We start from the raw sequence: 19,366 nt of genomic DNA on the forward strand, positions 1-19,366 counted from the left end.
GTGTAAATTCTTCAAAGTTAAAATCAAATACCATCTCATCTGTAGATTCTTGATCTTCTTTGGCCATGAGACATTCTACTGTCTCATCTTTTCTTTCACTTGTAGATTCTTCAGAGATGGATTTCTCTGATTCTGATTCAGCCCACTTGCTTTTGTCTTCTTCTGCAACTAAAACTCGCTAATTCTTCTTTTTGATGAATTTCTTGTTGTCTTTAGACCTTCTTCTGTCACCCTTTTTCTTTTCGTCCTTCCTTGGCCTATTGCAATTTGTGGACTCTTCGACCGAAAGATTCACTGAGGTAGCTGCCAATGCCTTTGTTTGATTAGATGTGGATGGTTCTTCTTCAGTTCGTATTCCAAGCTCAAACTCATATGCTTTGAGATCAGCAAATAGATCATGAAGTTCTAGTTTGTTTAGATCTTTGGATTCTCGCATTGCTATAGTCTTCACATCCCATTCTCCTGGAAGAGCTCGCATGACCTTCAAAGCAATTTCTCTGTTAGAATATTCTTTTCCAAGTGAAATGAGCTCGATGATGATACTGCTGAACCGCTCATCAAATTCTGCAAGAGTTTCTCCTGGCTTCACCTTTGCGTTATCAAACTTTCGAATAGCCACGGTCAGCTTGTTTTCCTTAGTCTGATCATTCCCTTCGCATAGTTGAGTAAGTTTCTCCCATATCTCCTTCGCGGTGGTGCATGTCTTGATTTTGGCGAACATGTTCTTATCCAATGTCTTATAGAGGATATCTTTTGCAACGTTATCAAGATTTGCTTTCTTTTTATCCTCAGCCATTCATTCAGATTTTTGCTTTTCTATCATTTGAGGAGCACCTTCGGTTGTGGCGATGGCTGTGGTTACTTTCATGATTTTCATTGGCCCGTCAGTGATTACAAACCACATATCGTTATCCTGAGCTGCTAGATGTGCCTGCATGCGAATTTTCCAATCATCATAATCTTCTTTAGAGAACATGGGAATTTTGTTGAAAGATGCCATGAGTATTTAAGCGATGTCAATGTTTGATAAAAACCCCGCTCTGATACCACTTGTTGGGATCGGGAAAAAGTTTAGAGGGGGGTGAATGAACTCTTTCAAATTTTCTTGTTTTAAAATTTGTTTTCAACCGTTTTCAGGCGGTTGAAAAATTCTTTCTCAAACGGTCGAAAACGTGAACCACTAATAAGTGCGGAAAACGGTTCACAGTTCTCGGATGACAGTTCACACACTATAGCAAACTTGACAACAAAATGCGGTTGAAAAATATGAAATTTACGAGAAGTAAATGACACAGAATTTTTATGGATGTTCGGAGATTGAATACTCCTACGTCACCCCTTATTCCTCTTTCAGGAAGGATTTCACTAAAAGATTTTGACTTTACAAAATATTTACAACAGCCCACTCCAACCAGGACTTATCACACTGCCTGTATTGGAACTCTTAGTGATTACTTTACACTTCTGGATATTAAGAACACTTAGTTCACCAGACACCACGACTTAATCAAATAACCAACAGGTTACTGATATGTAAAAGTGATTTTGTTTGAGTAGCACAAAAATGATCCTGAGATGATCGAATGTATTTCTGTTCAAGGCGTGCTGATAGAGTGAAGAGAATGTATGAATCTTTTTAGCGCTCTGAGATCTTCAAGTATGCAAGCTAAAAGTTTTTCAGCTGTGAGAGAGATTAGTAATGCTTGCTTGTCTCTGACTTGCATTCTTCTCTGTTGATATAGCCGAATGACTTAACGGTCGGGAAGGACAATTAACGTAAACCTGATCCTCCTGAATAGATGTGTCGCTGTCGCCTTAATGAGCATTTATTGATGCATTTAAATGTTCTTTTTGCTCAGCGTAAGTCTGAAGTGCTTTTCCTTGAGGATTTCCTTTTAAGGCAACTGTTCTCTTAGCATCAGAACTTGAAGTCTATCCATGATTTTTCTTTCTGGGATAGAAAATTAAATGCACATCATTCTTGGAATTGATGAGGGTATGCGTTGACTTCAAGATGGTATAATGCTTGTGAATGCAATAAACCGGTCAGGGAATGTCTTTGAGAAATAAATTGTTCTTTAATGATCCGGTTCTCACTTTTCCAGTATTCTTGAAGGATCAGCGGTTGAATACCAGCGGTTGATAATCCTTTAGGCTTTCGTCGGTTGAGCTGTGTTGATTCTAGCCGCAGCTGATTTCGAGCTGTCTCGATTTTGTCATTTACCAAAATTCTTTCATTTCTTAACAGGATGTCACCATATAGGTTAGTTTTTGGTAAGCATTGTCATTTACCGGTTGAACTTGAACATAAAGCTTATTGGACAATTAAAGCATTTAATATTAATTTAGATGACGCAGCTAAATTAAGAAAATTGCAATTAAATGAACTTGAAAAATTAAGAAATGATGCATATGAAAATTCAAAGATTTATAAAGATAAAACTAAAGCCTTTAATGATAAAAATATTATGAGAAAGTCAATTGAAATTGGACAAAAAATTTTACTTTGTAATTCTCGTTTGCATTTATTTCCAGGAAAACTAAGATCGAGGTGGTCAGGACCATTTATAGTTAAATTTTTTTATTCTCATGGTGTTGTTGATATTGAAAACCCTAAAAATAATGTTGTGTTTAAAGTTAAAAGTCAAAGATTTAAGCCTTTTATAGAAAATGAAATTCTTAATGATGAGTATATGCCTTTGTATGATCCACAATAGTTGTTTGATATTTTCATTCTGTTTTTGCAGATTCTAGTTCATTTCCCGGTTAAGTGGCAGATAACGGTATTCCGTGACTGTCTAAGTCGGTTTTTTCAGTTTCCCCAAAATAATTGAAATATATATATATAATAATAATAATAATAATAATAATAATATGGATGTGTATACTATGAATCTTCGTAAATATTTTGCTTGTTTACCTGATAATGCACTGAAAAAATATATAAAGCTAGATGTGAGCGACTAAGGTTGATGATGTCTTATGGCATACCGAATGATGTCCGTTTTATAATTGAAGCAAAAGTTCGATTGGTTGGGGAAGTAAGTGAAATATTTATAAGACATATGTCAAGATTTGGTAAAAGCACATAAAGCCAAAAAGCGAAGAGCTAAACTTATAGGTGGATGTCATAAATGTGCAAGGTGGACTTGTAAGGAGAAATGCAAAAATGTTGGAATGACATCAATGAATAGAGAAGATAAAATTTTATTCATTAAGAATGGTCTGAGTAAAGAGCCTTTGGATAATTTTCTAGATGTTCTTGATACGCATTCTAGTGGGTACGTGCAAAATGAACTTCTTAAACTATGGTGGCAATTTCAACAAGAGGAATATCAATATGGACGGTGGAATAAGCCTCACAAAGATCCTACTGTTGTAACGCATATCTGTTTAAATAAGTAAATATATATACAATTTCGTCTTGGGAAGCTGACGTTAAAAGACCATGTTTGCCAATTTATAAGAAAATTGGATGAGAAGCATATCATCGACTCATAGAAGGAGTTGAAGCCGTTACTGAACGTAAAATCAGAGGAAGATGTGAGCCACAATCACAGCTACGCTGTATATATGTGTTTTAATTTTGTCATTTTTATTTTCTTTAAATAATAATAATTTCATGTTCAAATATTGACTTTTGGCATGTTACGCTTATAAATTCATATGATGTGATCTAACAATTACACAAAATATATTTCTCAACATGTCAACGTCCACGGTAAGTAAAATCAAAATTATTTGTGTATTTTGTGGATCTAGTGCAGGAAAAGATTCAATTTATGAAGAAGTAGCAGAAAAGCTTGGAATAACACTTGCTAAAAAAAAGATTCATTTGGTATATGGTGGTGGTGAAGTTGGTCTCATGGGAAAAGTTGCTAAAGCTGCGCATAGAGGTGGAAGTGAAGTATTTGGCATTATTTCGATTACTTTAGCCAATCTTACTGGACCAATAATAGGAGAAGAAATGAAAGTGGACAACTTGTATGAACGAATTACTCAAATGATTGAACATTCAGATACTTTCATTGCTTTGCCAGGAGGTTTCGATACTTTGGAGGAAATATTTCATACTGTTTTCTGGGCACAATTAAATATCCACAATAAGCCAATTGGTTTGTTAAATGTTAACAGTTATTATGATAAACTGTTATCGTTTCTTGATGATGTTGTGGAACAGGGATTTCTTTCATTAGCTTCACGAAGGATGTTAGTTTCTGCCACAAGTGAAGGTGAACTTATTGATTTACTGCAAGGATTTAGTCATGAAGTAGATCCAATCTTATCTCAACTTAATTGGCCAACATCCAAGAGTAAGAAAAGAAAATTCATGTGATGCTAAACTTGTGATCAACGGAATGTTTTAAATTTTTTCAACGTATGAATAATTTCTTCTTCTTCTCCTCTTAGTTTTTTTTTATTATACGAAAATAAAAATATATACTTATATATAGTAATATTAATAATAATTTTTAGTTCAATGTTGAGTAAGGTGTCAGTAAAATGCATCTGAGACGCATTAGTTAATAATTATTGGAAATCACAATACACTAGATTTTAATATTCATTATATTCAAATTACAGACTACAAGAAAAATTAGTTTTTCTTATGTACCAACTTATATATATATATATATTGATCAATTAATATAAAATGTATAATAGATGTGTTTATTTATTATATATATTTATATATATAATTGTGTGTGTTTTCAAACAAAATAATTTCTAAAATTTTTATGAGAATATAGTTAAAAGATATGGTTTGTATTGTTGTTAACATGTATAATTGAAAGAATTCTTTTTGTAAAAGTAAAATATTTACTCACACATCTTTTGTGAGTAAGTGGTGAGAAATGAGAAAACAATTAATAAATTTTTATTGATTATTAAAAGATGGTTAATTAAAGAATATAACTCCCCTAAAAAAATATTTATTGAAAAAAAAGTAAATAAATAACGGACTGCAAAGTACTTTATTCATTGTAATTTTTTTTAGATTTGATTGATTTACTACCAATGTGTTAATATAAAAAAAACAAACAAACAAACAAAAAGATTTGTTTGTGCTAGATAAGTTTCAAAGGTAGCCGGATGTATCCGTTATATAAATGTTTATATATATATATATATGGTAGAATATTTGGATAAAAAAATTTATGTTATTGTAAAATTTTGCAGTCACGTTCTTTAAAAAAAATAGAAAGAAAAAAAAATAAAAAAAGGAGATTTTATTCTTTGTAAATTTTCCATTTTGTTTTCAATATTAATTTATTTAATTGTCTGCTTTAATACTTAACCTTTATCAATGAGAGTTAATATTTATTCCAACTTCATGAGTGAAAACTAGCTATTCATTAAATACTTTAACCTGAAAGAATATATAGAGTTGATGCTTTTACAATAATATTCTTGATATTATACATATTATGGTGGATGGTGTGAATTATCTTTTTGACTATATTATTATAAAAAATCTAGAAATTTAAAAATTATATATATATTTTTATTTTATATATTATGTGAAAATAAGGATAATAATAAAAACACATCTAATTATATATTATTATATTAAACGAAATATATATATATATATATATATAAATCGATATATGATTTTGTTTTTAAAATGAATATGTTTGTATATTTGAATATATAAAAGGAATAAAGAATCTAGGTTGTGATTTTCTCATAAATTTTATTTTATTAATAAAGGACTAGTAATAAGATAGTGTGGGGGTGTGATGAAACTTAAAACTAATAATTTATTACATGTTAAAACCTATATTTTAAAATTTAAGTTTCATTAAAAATTATAAAATTATATTATTTTAGTATTGTTTGTTTATATTTAATTGTCTTACTAAATATGTTTTATTTTCAGGTTTTCTACGTGTTGGTAAAATAATGATAACTCAAGGTACAAATTTCAAATGGAGGTGATTCAAACATGTTTAGAATCCTTGAGAAATTATCTACAACTTTGCAGAAGACATGATTGCCTAAAAAGTTCATTAAGATGATCAAATTGTGCAAATATCAAAATGAAGACAGATTTACTTTTACTATGACCAGCATATAGTAAAAAAATCTTAACTATTTCAATATTAAACCAAATGAGGTGAACCAAAAAGCCAAAATCATCTACAGACAATTCCCCACATGTTTGCTGTTTTGAGCAGAGTCAAATTCGGTGATTAAAGTCGTGGAACATAGCATTGAAAGAAGGGCCATGGAATTGAAGTTAGAGGAGATAAAAACTACTATTAAAACTACATGACATTAATAAAAATTTTCACCCTTTCTCTCATTTGGCATATAAATAGAGGCCTTGTGCTAGCTTGAGAATCATTATATCCCATTATAAAATATAGTGTGTGTGTGTGTGTAAAAGTTCTCAGTTCCAATATATTTTTCATTTTCCCAACTATGAGTGATGATTTTAGTGTTGATCAAAAGTAAACTAATGGAAAGCTAAATCTATTATGTCAAGGTGAAGAGGATGAATTCTTGGTGAAATAAGATTGTTTAGATTTTGTATATTCTTTCTTTATTTTATTTCATTTAGTTAACTTCTTTTTATTGTAGGTATAAAAATGAATTATTTGTTGTTATCAATTTACATTAAATGCTTGATACCATTGAAGTTGTTTTATTGATTTGTTGTTTAATTTTGATAAAATAAATATTTCATCAATTATTATTATTGTTATATTATATATATATATATATAATTATATCATATATTTCATTTAGACGATAGCGTGGCTCTGCCGGTTGTTCTAAATGCAATATTATGATTTAATACTAACAGCTAACAATTTAACATTTACTTTATCGCAACTAACTTTTACATTATTCCAACTAACTTATTAAATCATATATTTCATTTAGGCAATAGCGTGGCTCTGCCGGTTGTTCTAAATGAAATATAATGATTTAATTGAACATTTACTTTATGCAATTATATATTTATATATATAATCATAGGTACCATATATAAAATATCGGTTTATTCGGTATTTTCTATAGTGGAAACTATATTATATTATGTATGTGTTTAATTATTTAATTTTCTTCGAACCATTAATTATGGTGGTTTCCTTTGTTCTACTTTTAGTTAAACAAAATTACATAAACCAAGAATAATTCATTAAGCCTTGACAAAATTTATAATTTGTAAACTTCATTCTTGAATTTGGTAATTTATAAATTAATAAATTTAAACTAAAAATAACCTCTCTATGGATCAATCCTGTACTCACGAAATATATTACTTGCAGACAACCTACACTTGTGTGAATTATAATTTAAGTACTAGCATCTTTAGACTCACTAGGTGTGAATGATTCAGGTGAGCATGTTGATGAGGTGGCTGGAGACTCGGAAGTCTTAGTAGGCGGGGCTGAATGTGCGCATGTAAACCCATGGGCCATATTTTCCGCACATCATGTTTTGAGTTAGGAGTGGACATGAATATTTTATACATTATTTTTTGACATGTTGGTTGTGAGGGTTTTTACTTGTTTCATGTTATTTTATTTTTAACGTAAGTCTTGCGTCGTTGACCCGGTGATTTTTTTTTAATTGCAATATTCTTCCCTGCGATTGGATTACATCTATTTTGAATGGGGAACTTTTCAGCAGTATTTCTTGGATGCATAAGTTATGAATTTTGAAAATGATCTTACAAAGAAAAAAATAGCTAGTAGTATTTTAAGTGGTAGACGTTTCAGTTCGTATCAGAGAAAGGGTCATGCATAGGGTTTTGCCACCGCCAACTTATGCAGCTCAGTCTTCAATCCTCAAGTCTGTAAGTTTGTATGATTTTAAATGTTTTAATGCTATCACATGCATGTTTTACAGCAATTTTCAGTACATGTTCAGCCGCTTTCATGATTTACGGATTTAAACTGTTTTGAAAATAGTTAAATTGTATATATGATGGGTTACGTTAGAAATTTGTACTGTATTCAGCTATCATGCCTCCCAGACGAGCCCCTAGTACAGAACGATAGGATGATACTTCAGGAGGAGGCAGAGGCCCACCTCCACCTCCACCACCGCCGCCAGGGAACGCAACTACCCGTGTACTAGAGGGTAATGCAAGGATTATGAAGTATGCGCAGCAGGCTCCCCGACCCCAGAACGACATCTATGAGCAGTTCAGACGGATCAGCCCGAAGGAGTTCAGGGATACCATAGACCCTTTCGTTGCAGAGGGTTGGATTCTGGTCCTTAGAGCTACACTTTCAGTACTTGGCTATGAGGGATGTCGACCGGGTCAGGGCGCCACGTATATGCTGAGGGATGATGCATCCCTATGGTGGGAGGGAGCCTCTCATTGGGTGGATTTGACTACCCTCACTTGGTGCCAGTTCAGGGAGATCATCTTCAACAAGTATTTCCCAGCAGATGTCAGGGGCCGCCTGACGAGGGAGTTTATGAGTCTCCGACAAGGGGACTAGTCTGTAGCAGAATTCATCCGGAAGTTCGGCAAGGGGTGTCACTTTGTGCCCCTTATTACGAGAGACTCTACACAGAAGCTGAGGCATTTCATGGATGGCCTCTGACTTACTTTACGCCGGGATGTGATACTGATGAGGCCGGCGAGCTATGATGAGGCTACCGCTTGTGCATTTCAGACGGAGCAGGCTCTGAGACATATCAATATGGAGATGCAAAGGAAGAGGCATCAGGCTCAGACTAGCACACAACCAAAGAAGAAGCAGTATTTAGAGCCACCGAGGTAGCAGGGGCAGCAGAAGTCCCAGGGTCAGTTTAAGAGGACAGGACAACGGCGGCCACCTCAATCACCAGGGGCTCCTAAGCCGGAGGGAGGACCGCCATCCAAACAGTGCAACAAACTTCACTATGGAAAGTGAATGTGGGGGATTTCAGGTGCTTTGTATGCAAAAAAGAGGGCCATAAAACAGCTGACTGTCCAAATAATCAGGGCCCCACTACTGGCAGGACCTATGTGATGCATACCGAGGAGGCAAAAGCCGAGCCAAACTGTATGTTGATCACCGGTAACCTTTACGTTTAAAAGTTCATTTATTTACTACCTTGAATTCATGGATTATTATGTTGGTTTTGAGTTACTTTGGAATTGAGAACCTAGAACAAATTAGGTTGCATGCTCTACCTAGTTGGACTTAAGGATTGAATTAAATGAGTTATGAATTTTAAAGACTTACTTGCAAAAATCAAAATTTTAAGAGTTGTTGTCGAATTTTTCGAATTTTTGGGGGATCAAATTATTAAATTTCAAAAATTTTAATGAATTACTTTGGGCTAAATTTAATATCTATTTGGGACAAAAATGCAATTTTTGAGAAATGGTAGGACCAAATCGAAAGAAATTTGAAACTTTAATGGCCAAATTGCAAATTCCAAAATTTTTGAGAAAAAAATTAGAGATTTTTGATTGGGTATTAGAATCAAATCAGTAGTTTTTGAGAGTTTTGGGATAACTGCTAATGAAAAATTTCTTAAGTTTCAACGCGATTAAATTTGATGGTATGTTTTGTCGCAGGAAGGATATATATTTCAGGTGTAGCCATGTATGCATTGCTAGAACCCGGAGCTACTCATTCGTTTATATCCGAATTTTATCAAGCGACTAGGAACCATATCGGAGGCTATGGATTTGGGTTTTGGAGTATCGATTCCATCCAGGGATCAGATGTTTACCTCACAGATAGTGAAGAGATTGGAGCTTCGGTTACAGAAGAATGCTGTACAGGCAGATTTGATTGTGCTACTGTTGCCGGAGTTTGACATCATTTCGTGTAAGGACTGGCTTGTCTCGAACGGATCTGTCATAGATGTTCAACGAAGGTCGGTATCTGTCCGACCGCGCAGCCGTAAGCCATTCGTATTTGAGGCAGCCAGACACCAGCAGATGCCGCACATCATTTCTTACATCTGTCCAAGGAAGCTCTTGAGGAGAGGCTGCCATGCATTCTTGGCTAGTATTGTGACAGTGATCGAGCCAGTCAGTCAGAGGCTAGAGGAGGTCTAAGTGGTCAGAGAATTCCCTTGTCTTTTCCCTGATGATGTTTTGGGCATTTCACTAGACAGAGAGGTGAACTTTTCTATCGAGCTCATGCCAGGTACTGTGTCGAATTCTAAGGCACCCTACCGTCTAGCACCTACAGAGATGAAGGAACTGAAGGATCAGATATAGGACTTGCTAGATAAGGGATTCATTCGCCCTAGCTTTTATTCATGGGACGCACCGGTACTGTTTGTTAAAAAGAAAGATGGCAACATGTGGCTTTGCATTGACTACAGGGAACTGAACAGAGTCACGGTCAAGAACAAGGATCCACTGCCCAGGATCGAGAATCTATTTGATCAACTTCAGGGAGAATCAGTATTCTCAAAGATATATCTCTGATCAGGATACCACCAGTTGAAGGTGAGAGAGTTTGACATGCATAAGACGGCTTTCAGGACGCATTATGGGCACTATGAGTTCATGGTGATGCCCTTCGGATTGACGAACGCACCAGCAATCTTAATGGATCTCATGAATCGCGTGTTTCAGCCATATTTGGATAAGTTTGTCATATTTTTCATAGACGACATCCTGATCTACTCGAGGAGAAGAGAGGAGCACAATCATCATCTGAGGACCGTACTGCAGACTTTACAGGACAGACGACTGTATAACAAATTCAGTAAGTGCGAGTTCTGGCTTGACAAAGTGAAATTCTTGGGTTATCGGAAGTTCATTCGGGGTTTTCTTCCATTGCGGTGCCATTGACCTCCTTGACGAAGAAGAGCGTGAAGTTTGTTTGAGGACCCGAAGCCAGGAGAGTTTTGACAGGCTGAAGCAGGCGTTGACTACAACACCAGTTCTAGCTATGCCATCAGGGCAATGAGAGTTTGTGGTTTCTACAGATGCTTCAAAGCTCAGTTTGGGCGCGGTTCTGATGCAGCATGACAGAGTTATTGCCTACGCGTCCAGATAGCTGAAGGATCATGAGAAGATTTATCCGTCTCATGACCTCAAGCTAGCAGCTGAGGTTTTCGCCTTAAAGATTTGGAGGCATTATCTGTATGGGTAGAAGTGCAGGATTTTTACTGATCACAAGAGCCTGAACTACTTCTTCACACAAAAATAGCTGAACGTGAGATAGCGGAGGTGGATAGAGCTAGTGAAGGATTATGACTGCAACATTAGCTACCATCCGGATAAGGCTAATTTATTTGCAGATGCCCTGAGCAGGAAGACTGTAGTGATCACTCAGTTGTTAGTATAGAGACACTTGCAGGCAGAGATTCAACGGTTTGAGCTTGTGGTATATGCCAGGGGCATTGCCATTAGTCTTTCTACCCTGACAGTACAGTCGACACTGAGGGACATGATCCAAGCAGGGCAGACTTCTGATTAGCAGTTTCAGAAGTTGAGACAGAAGGATGAGGCTAAGGGCCGGAGGTTGTATACAGTTGTGGACAGCATAGTTAGATATCGTGATCGACTGTGGGTTCCTAGCAGTGATTCCCTGAGAGCAGATATCCTGAGCAAGGCCCAAAGCACCCCGTACTCCAGTCAACTAGGGAGTACGAAGATGTATAAGGATCTTCAGTCTCTTTATTGGTGGCCGGGCATGAAGCGGGTTATTCTGCATTTAGTCTCCGAGTGTTTAACGTGTCATTAGGTCAAGGCAGAGCATCAGAGACCTGCAGGGAAGCTGAGACCACTCCCTATTCTCGAGTGAAAGTGGGAGAATGTTACCATGAATTTTGTGACCGGACTATCTAGGACGACTGGAAGATATAATGCCATTTGGGTTATAGCCGATCGGCTCACTAAATCAACATACTTTCTACTGATCAGGAATACTATCACCATGACTTACTACGCAGAACTGTACATCAGAGAGATAGTCAGGCTGCATGGGATTCCAGTGTCCACTGTGTCCGACAGGGATCCGAGATTTACGTCTGCCTTCTGGAAGAGTCTACATCAGACATTGGGAACTAAGTTGCTATTCAGTACTGTCTTCCATCCTCAGACTGACGGACAGTTAGAGAGGGTGATTCAGATTCTGGAGGACCTACTCAGAGCTTGCCTAATCGACTTCCAACCTCTCGTGGAGTTCACGTACAACAACAGTTATCATGCATCAATCGGTATGGCTCCATATGAGGCATTATATGGGAGGAAGTACAGGTCCCCAGTGTATTGGAACGAGATAAGAGAGAGGGCAGAGCTAGGGCCGAATATTGTCAGTCAGACTGCCGAGTTAGTGGTCAAGATCTGAGACATAATGAAGACCCCACAGAACCGGCAGAAGAGTTACACAGATCAGTGGCGCAGGGATCTTGAATTTGCCGTAGGGGATCATGTGTTCGTGAATGTCACATCGATGAAGGGTGTGATGAGATTTGGGAAGAAGGGCAAGTTCAGTCCTAGATACATAGGACAGTTTGAGATCTTGGAGAGAGTCGGGACACTCGTTTACAGAGTTTCATTACCTTCGAATCTGGCTGGAGTTCGTAATGTCTTCCATGTCTCTATGATGCGGAAGTACATGTTGAATCCTTCGCATGTGCTGAAATATGAGCCACTTCAGCTGACACCAAAAATGTTTTACGAGGATATACCCACTCAGATATTGGATAGGCAGAAGAGGAGGCTCCGGAACAAGGTGATCCACATGGTCAAAGCCAAGTGGCTGAATCATTCCGAGGAGGAGGCTACTTGGGAGACGGAGACCAAGATGATGAGTTGTTACTCGGAGTTATTTGGTACATTTTAAATTTCGAGGACGAAATTCAATTTAAGAGGGGAGAATTTTAAGTTCTAGGAAATTCGAACTACGTAACCCGACTGCTTGCAATTTAGGGGTTTTATAAAAATATGTGTTTAATTATTTTTATGCATTTAATGCATGAATGTTGCATGGTCCGGTGTTGTTGCATGGCTATTTTAAGGTTTCATGTATTAGGATTTTAATTTGCATTTCGCGCTCGAACGAGTAACGAAGACCGAAGATAATCAGGAAAAATATTTTTATTGAATAATTAATTTTAATTATTTAATATGAGGTGTTTTAAGTATGATTTTTGATAATGGACCTTGGTTGGGTATTTTTACTCGCCGGGTTATTTTTAACCAGTACGCATATTTTATCGATTCGGAAGACTTTTCGAGGGTTCGGGAAAAATTTTCAAAAAGATATCTAAACGAAATATTTTTCAGGAGTGTTATTGGGCTTGATGAGTTTATTTTATTGTTTAATAGGCCCAAAACCATTTCTATCCATTTAAATTTTAATTAAGGCCCATTTATGCTAAAGTTTTCTACTTAAACCCATCATTAAACAAACCCTAAACCTAAATTTCCCCTAGCAGCCATCCCCTGCCCTTCCAACAGCAGCCTCCCCTCATTTTCAGCAACAAAGCCGTTCACTCCCTTGATTTTCAAAGAAAGCTCCTTCCCTGCTTCTCTGGTGCAAGCCCTACGCGTGAATCTTCAAGTTTTTGAGCACGTAAATGTTAAGGCATGCCATGTATCTTCTTTTTCTCATCATTCATGCTGTATATATGTTGATATGTGTTTCATGTATGAATATGGTTCGGTCCTTGCATTTTAAACGTTTTTTACTTCGGTTTGTCATGAACTACGTACGTTTATGTATATATCTCATGTTTTCTTGAATTATTTGCAAGGGCCTGCTATGGATAAGGTTTGTGAGGCTGTTCACTTCAAAGGCAGAATTCGGCTATGGGTCGAGAGTTGTGAGGACCGATGGATTTATTGATGGTTCTTAGGCTCGGGTATGGTGAGGTCGAAGGTTTTTGGTGTGGCGCCATGCATGGCTCGATTCCAGCCAAGAAGCTGAACCTATTGGGTTCGTGACAGGGCTGGGTGGAGTCCATGAACAGCTGGTTGTGTTCTAGGAGTCGGTCGAAGGAGCTAGGTTTAGGGGTGGCTCCGTTGTCTTGTTGCGACGGTGTATCGGGGGGTAATGCACAGGGCTGATGCTTTGGGCAGTATGGTTACCTAGGGTTGGTCAAGGAGAGTCTATTGGGTCCAAACTTGTTCCAGCATAGTTGGTTAGGCGCTGGTCCGCTCGGTCTTGAGCTAGGACTGAAAATTTAGAACCATGGTGCGACTAGGGTTACGGCTTCAATGCGTAGAAAATTTCAGCAAGGTTTCAGCGACTTATGAGGGTCCAATTAGTCTGATTAAGGTTGATTAGTGGCTGGTAGGGTGTGAATAAGTTGTGGCTAAAATTTGGGAAAGTATGGTTAAGATTCGGGTTCAAATCGGGATCCGGTCCAAGTTTTAAAACTAGTGGTGTAAAGTTTTGAAACGGGCTCTATTTTACATCTAAGAAATGATTATTATTATGTTTTTAGTTGTATTAAGGAGTTTGGTTGGATTCAGTCGAAATTTTGAGGTCTAGGGGTAAAATGGTAAATTAGGGTTTCAAAGGGCAAAATGGTCATTTTGCACCTGGGTCGAGTTTTTAGCCCTGGAAATGCCCTAAACATGTTTTGACATGTTTAAATATTTATGTTATCTTGAATATGACTTTTTATGAAAATATGAAAAATACGGTGCATGCTTGATTTTAAGAAAAATTTACATATATGCATGGTTTTATTAAATGATAAATATGATGACATGTTTTGAAGGATAGAAGTTGGTGTTGACTAATACAATGACGCGATGACATGTAAGGCCAGGGCTTAGTGGACGGGTAATGTTGTCGCTGATGTCCCCGATGCCGGGTACCACGGTTACTACACATAGATGAATCCATCGACTGGCACGATGATACGAAAGTCACAACTAATGAACGGAATTCAAATTAAAAAAAACAAACATGTATATGTTTATATCATGATGTTATATGTTATGTAAATATTTATGCTTCGATAGTTTATGATTATGCATGCGACTTTTACGATCATGGAACATATTTTTATAATTGTACTTGTCACTGTTATATGTTATTTATATGTACTTGCTATTAAAGTTACAGATGCATTAAGACTTTAGACTCACTAGGTGTGAATGATGCAGGTGAGCATGTTGATGAGAAGGCTGGAGGCGCCGAAGTCTGAGTAGGCGGGGCTGGATGTGCGAACGTAAACCGGAGGATCATGATTTCCACACATCATGTTTTGAGTTAGGAGTGGACATGATTATTTTATACGCTATGTTTTGACATGTTGTTGGTTTTGAGGTTTTTTATTTGTTTCATATTATTTTATTTTTAACGTAAATCTTGCATCATCGACCCAGGGATTTTTTTTTTAAACTGCAATATTCTTTCATGTGATTGGATTACATCTATTTTAAATGGGGAACTTTTCAACAGTATATTGCATACATGCATAAGTTATGAATTTTGAAAATGAGATTACAAAGAAAAAAAAATCTAGTTGTATTTTAAGTAGTAGAAGTTTCAGTAATAATGTTAACCTTTTCCACAAACAAACTCTTCAGCTATATATAGTCTTTTATTCCTACGGTCCCGTTGAATTCATTTAATGAATAATATCCGTTGAATCGTCTTTTAGTCTGTGTAGACATCCTTTTCTGACAATGGTACAATGTAACAGACTGTTGTGCGCAGACTGATCTGTTCAGGTATGGAATGTCAGTTTGTCTGTTGAGATTCAAACTTGTAACCGATGACGTGGCTAACTGATAAGGAGTCAAACTGGTCGGATAACCAGTTCAGCTGGTCTATACTTGGTAATCAGTTCTAACTAATTTCCTTTCAGTTTGAACGCTATGTTAGCTTCAATTTGAATATTTCAATTATTTTATATCACTTTACATTCATTTTTGCTCTTCAATTCTGGTATCCGTCAGTTTTTCAATCTTCAAATCATCAGTTTTGAAACTTATTAATATTTTTGAGAACTTTAATTTATTTACTTCAGTTCTACTTGGTCCATTTAAGTTTGATAAGTCTTCCTAAATTATGAGATCAGTTACATTCTTTCAGTTCAGTTAGTGTTCAATTCTGGTATTCAGTTCGGTTACTGATCGGTTTGTCAAACTCTAAAACTTATAATTTTCTACACATTCCTATATTATTTATAGAAAGTCGAGTTACACCAGCTAGAGTTGAAATGTTGTTAGCATGCCTTATTTTTATAGCTACTTTACTGTATTTTATATGCTACAAGTCAAATATATGGTATATAGGGTGCTGAATTATGAACCTGAAGTATTAGGCTATAACTGAAAACTGAAATAACCGTTGAATATATATAATTCTCGTGCAACGTAAATATGTAAGTTTGGTTGACTCTTTTTCCTTCACAATCTTTTTTGTCCAAAACTAGATTGAAATTTTGGAAAAAAACAATGGTTTCCAGCTTGGTGTCTTGCATTTTGTTCCTTTGTTGCATCCTATTACCTTTCCATATTTGTAATGGACAAGGTTCATCAACTTACAATGTGGTGGACTTTGGTGCCATACCGGGTGGGACGACCGATTCAACTCGACCATTCCGTATGGCTTGGGCATTGGCATGCGGCGATAAGAGCATGTCCACGATGTACGTGCCTCAAGGGCTTTATCTGATCAAAGCAGTCGAGTTTCGAGGTCCGTGTAAGAATACGACAATGGTTCGCATTGACGGGCCTCTTGTGGCTCCGAATGATTATCAAGACTTAGGAAATTCGAGTTCCTGGATTTTGTTTGTTAAGGTCGATCGGCTTTCGATACTTGGAAGAGTTCTTGATGCCAAGGGTGATGGTTTTTGGGCAGGCAGGATCTCAGGTCAGAATTGTACGGTTGGAGCAAGGGTAAATTTGTCTGTTTATTATTATTATTATTATATGTGGCGAATTTTAATGTGAAATTTTTCAAGATTTTCTAATTTCGATTAATATCATATTTTCGTGTCATCTCAAAAATTATTAACATGGTTTATTAAATTTTTGCCCCATCCGCCATTACTTTGCGATCGTGGTTTACTGGTTGTGCTCCCTGATTATTACAAAACATATTATTGTTTTCTCTAAGTAAGATTTGACTCATTTTAAAAAAGTTATTGAAATTTTTAAAATTTAATAGAAATATTCACTTTTTATTGAATTATTTATCAGAGGTTATTTAATTGCTTTTTTTACATACAATTCCAAAGTGCACTTACAATTCGTTATTTTCCCTTTTGAGTAGGTTTTTTTTTTGAGACGGTCTCGCGAATATTTATCTGTGAGACGGGTTAATCCTACTGATATTCACAATAAAAAAGTAATACTCTTAGCATAAAAAGTAATAATTTTTCATGAATTATCCAAATAAGATATATATCTCATAAAATACGACCTGTGAGAGCGTCTCACACAAATTTTTACCTAATTTCAATGTTTTTATATGCGGGAATGGTATCTTCCTTTGGCAATTTGTAGTATCCAAAGCAAGTTGACTATATGGCTATTGTAGCTCTTAAAACTCTACATCCAGTTGTTAATTATTTGCACACATCGAGATCGTGGCCAAAGAATAATAATATTTTATTATTTATTCTTCTTCGCAATTACAAATAATATTTGATATTGAGAAAAAAAAAATGAAAAAGTCTGCACTGGTAAATTTCAATTCAATCTTTTCCAAATTAAAGGATGATTGTTTTTCAATCGACCACATAAAAAACAATTCTTGCATTATTCCGTATTCGATTGTCGGTTGGCTAGATTAGGAGTCATAAATACATAGAGGTTGACTTTTCAGACAGTAACATTGAATTGGGTCAACGATGCTCAAGTCCAAGGCCTAACCTCGATCGATAGCCAACTGACTCACGTGGTGATCAATAGCTGCAACGATGTGAGCGTGAGTGATCTGAGTATTACTGCGCCAGGTATGCTTCAAATTCAACAAACTATTTTTATTTTTTATTTTTTATTTTTATAAAATGTTTATCAATATTATTGCGTCACATAATTTTTTTTTAATATTCTTCTAGATTTGTCATTAATGTCTACACTTCAACTTTTTATCACCCTAACAAATAATTATCCCTTTGTTATATTTGAGTTGTAGCACAATACATGATGTTTCCAATCAAGATATCGGGTTCGTGACTCAGTTGTAACATTTTTTTCTCCAATCAAAATACTGAAAATGTCAAACATATCCGATAGACAGATTAAACAAGTTGGAATGTGAAATAATGATCTTATATTATATTATTGTTTGTTCTTCTAATTTTTTTTTAACAAAAAAAAATGTGAAATAATGATCTTATATCATATTATTGTTTGTTCTTCTAATTGATTAATGTGAATTATGGAATTGTGTCAGAGTTCTGGAATTAAAATAGAGCAGGTCACGTATGAAAACATCCAAGGAACATCAGCAACACAAGTAGCCATGATATTTGATTGTAGCCCTACCAATCCATGCACTACCATCAGATTACAAGACATAAAACTCACTTATTTGAACACAACCAAGGCACAATCATCTTGCAACAACATTGGAGGTAGTACCGTCCTCGGTGTTATTTTACCCGAAAATTGCCTGTAAATAAGATATCATACAAGGGATGTTTCTCCGATGTAAAATATTAATACCGTCCTGTGAAGGAATGTGTATCTTTGGATTTTATACTAGGAGTTGGTTTTGTTGAAATTACTACTTATAAACTATTTAAAACAAATTACCTGCCTATTAAAATCATATAAAAAATTTATTTGAAAATTATTAAAAATAATCGAAATAATCTCTGTACCTACTTTTATTTCCCAAATTATCCACGAATATATTTTTCCTCGCTATTTATATTAATCTCTCGTGATCAATATGACTTTTGTGATGTGTTTCTACCCTCTTAATTTGTTTCCTTTCTACAAGAATTTATTTCATCCAAATATGTTAATATCTTAATTTCAAAAGAGTAAGAGCATAGTCTTTACAATTTTTTTTTATATATAAAATCTAAAAAATTTAAGATATTAAAAAGAATAAGTTCAGTCATAATAACTAAACAAAAAATCTGAAATGTGTTGCATTAATTTTAATACCTTAAGGATTAATAGCTATAATTATATAATTCTATTTTGCATAAACAAAAATTTTTTTAAAAAAAATTATTGATGCATTACTGATATTATGTTGATATAGAAACTGTGGGAAAATTGAAAATTAAATCTTTAAGTTGGCATGTTTTCGTTTTCCATCCATTTTTAATGTCACCATAAAGCATGTTCTTGTGCTCATAGACGTATCTATGTTGCTATAAATTTCCAAATCCAACTTAGTATATTTATTTATATAAATTAAATATATAAAGTTATTTATAAGGCTTCAAAGCCGATTAGAAATTTTACATAAAAAAGGCAACTACAAGCTATATTACGAAATAATAT

At 35.3% G+C, this 19,366-nt stretch overlaps 2 protein-coding genes across 2 annotated transcripts; both read left to right on the forward strand.

Annotated features, from left to right (window-relative positions):
• The first annotated feature begins 12,284 nt into the window (after positions 1 to 12,284).
• On the forward strand, positions 12,285 to 13,791 carry LOC142525950 (uncharacterized). The gene is made up of 2 exons (XM_075630232.1): positions 12,285 to 12,665; positions 13,690 to 13,791. Exons 1-2 carry the CDS (start codon positions 12,285 to 12,287, stop codon positions 13,789 to 13,791), a joined length of 483 nt encoding a protein of 160 aa, XP_075486347.1.
• Positions 13,792 to 16,309: 2,518 nt separating this feature from the next.
• On the forward strand, positions 16,310 to 18,648 carry LOC142525951 (polygalacturonase-like). Its single transcript, XM_075630233.1, has 3 exons — positions 16,310 to 16,795; positions 17,727 to 17,856; positions 18,283 to 18,648. The coding sequence occupies exons 1-3, from the start codon at positions 16,352 to 16,354 to the stop codon at positions 18,522 to 18,524; spliced, it is 816 nt and encodes a 271-aa protein (XP_075486348.1). The 5' UTR covers positions 16,310 to 16,351; the 3' UTR covers positions 18,525 to 18,648.
• Positions 18,649 to 19,366: the final 718 nt, after the last annotated feature.

This window comes from Primulina tabacum, chromosome 15 (assembly GCF_025594145.1).
Source record: "Primulina tabacum isolate GXHZ01 chromosome 15, ASM2559414v2, whole genome shotgun sequence".
Lineage (NCBI taxonomy): Eukaryota > Viridiplantae > Streptophyta > Magnoliopsida > Lamiales > Gesneriaceae > Primulina > Primulina tabacum.

What these genes read in the sequence shown, in the direction of transcription:
- LOC142525950 (XM_075630232.1), top strand. Translation starts at nt 12,285, where the DNA reads ATGAAGACCCCACAGAACCGGCAGAAGAGTTACACAGATCAGTGGCGC. An exon ending in AGAGGAGGCTCCGGAACAAG is followed by an intron (nt 12,666 to 13,689) that starts GTGATCCACATG and finishes ATTATTTGCAAG; the next exon opens with GGCCTGCTATGGATAAGGTT.
- LOC142525951 (XM_075630233.1), top strand. Translation starts at nt 16,352, where the DNA reads ATGGTTTCCAGCTTGGTGTCTTGCATTTTGTTCCTTTGTTGCATCCTA. An exon ending in ATTGTACGGTTGGAGCAAGG is followed by an intron (nt 16,796 to 17,726) that starts GTAAATTTGTCT and finishes TTGACTTTTCAG; the next exon opens with ACAGTAACATTGAATTGGGT. An exon ending in TCTGAGTATTACTGCGCCAG is followed by an intron (nt 17,857 to 18,282) that starts GTATGCTTCAAA and finishes GATTAATGTGAA; the next exon opens with TTATGGAATTGTGTCAGAGT.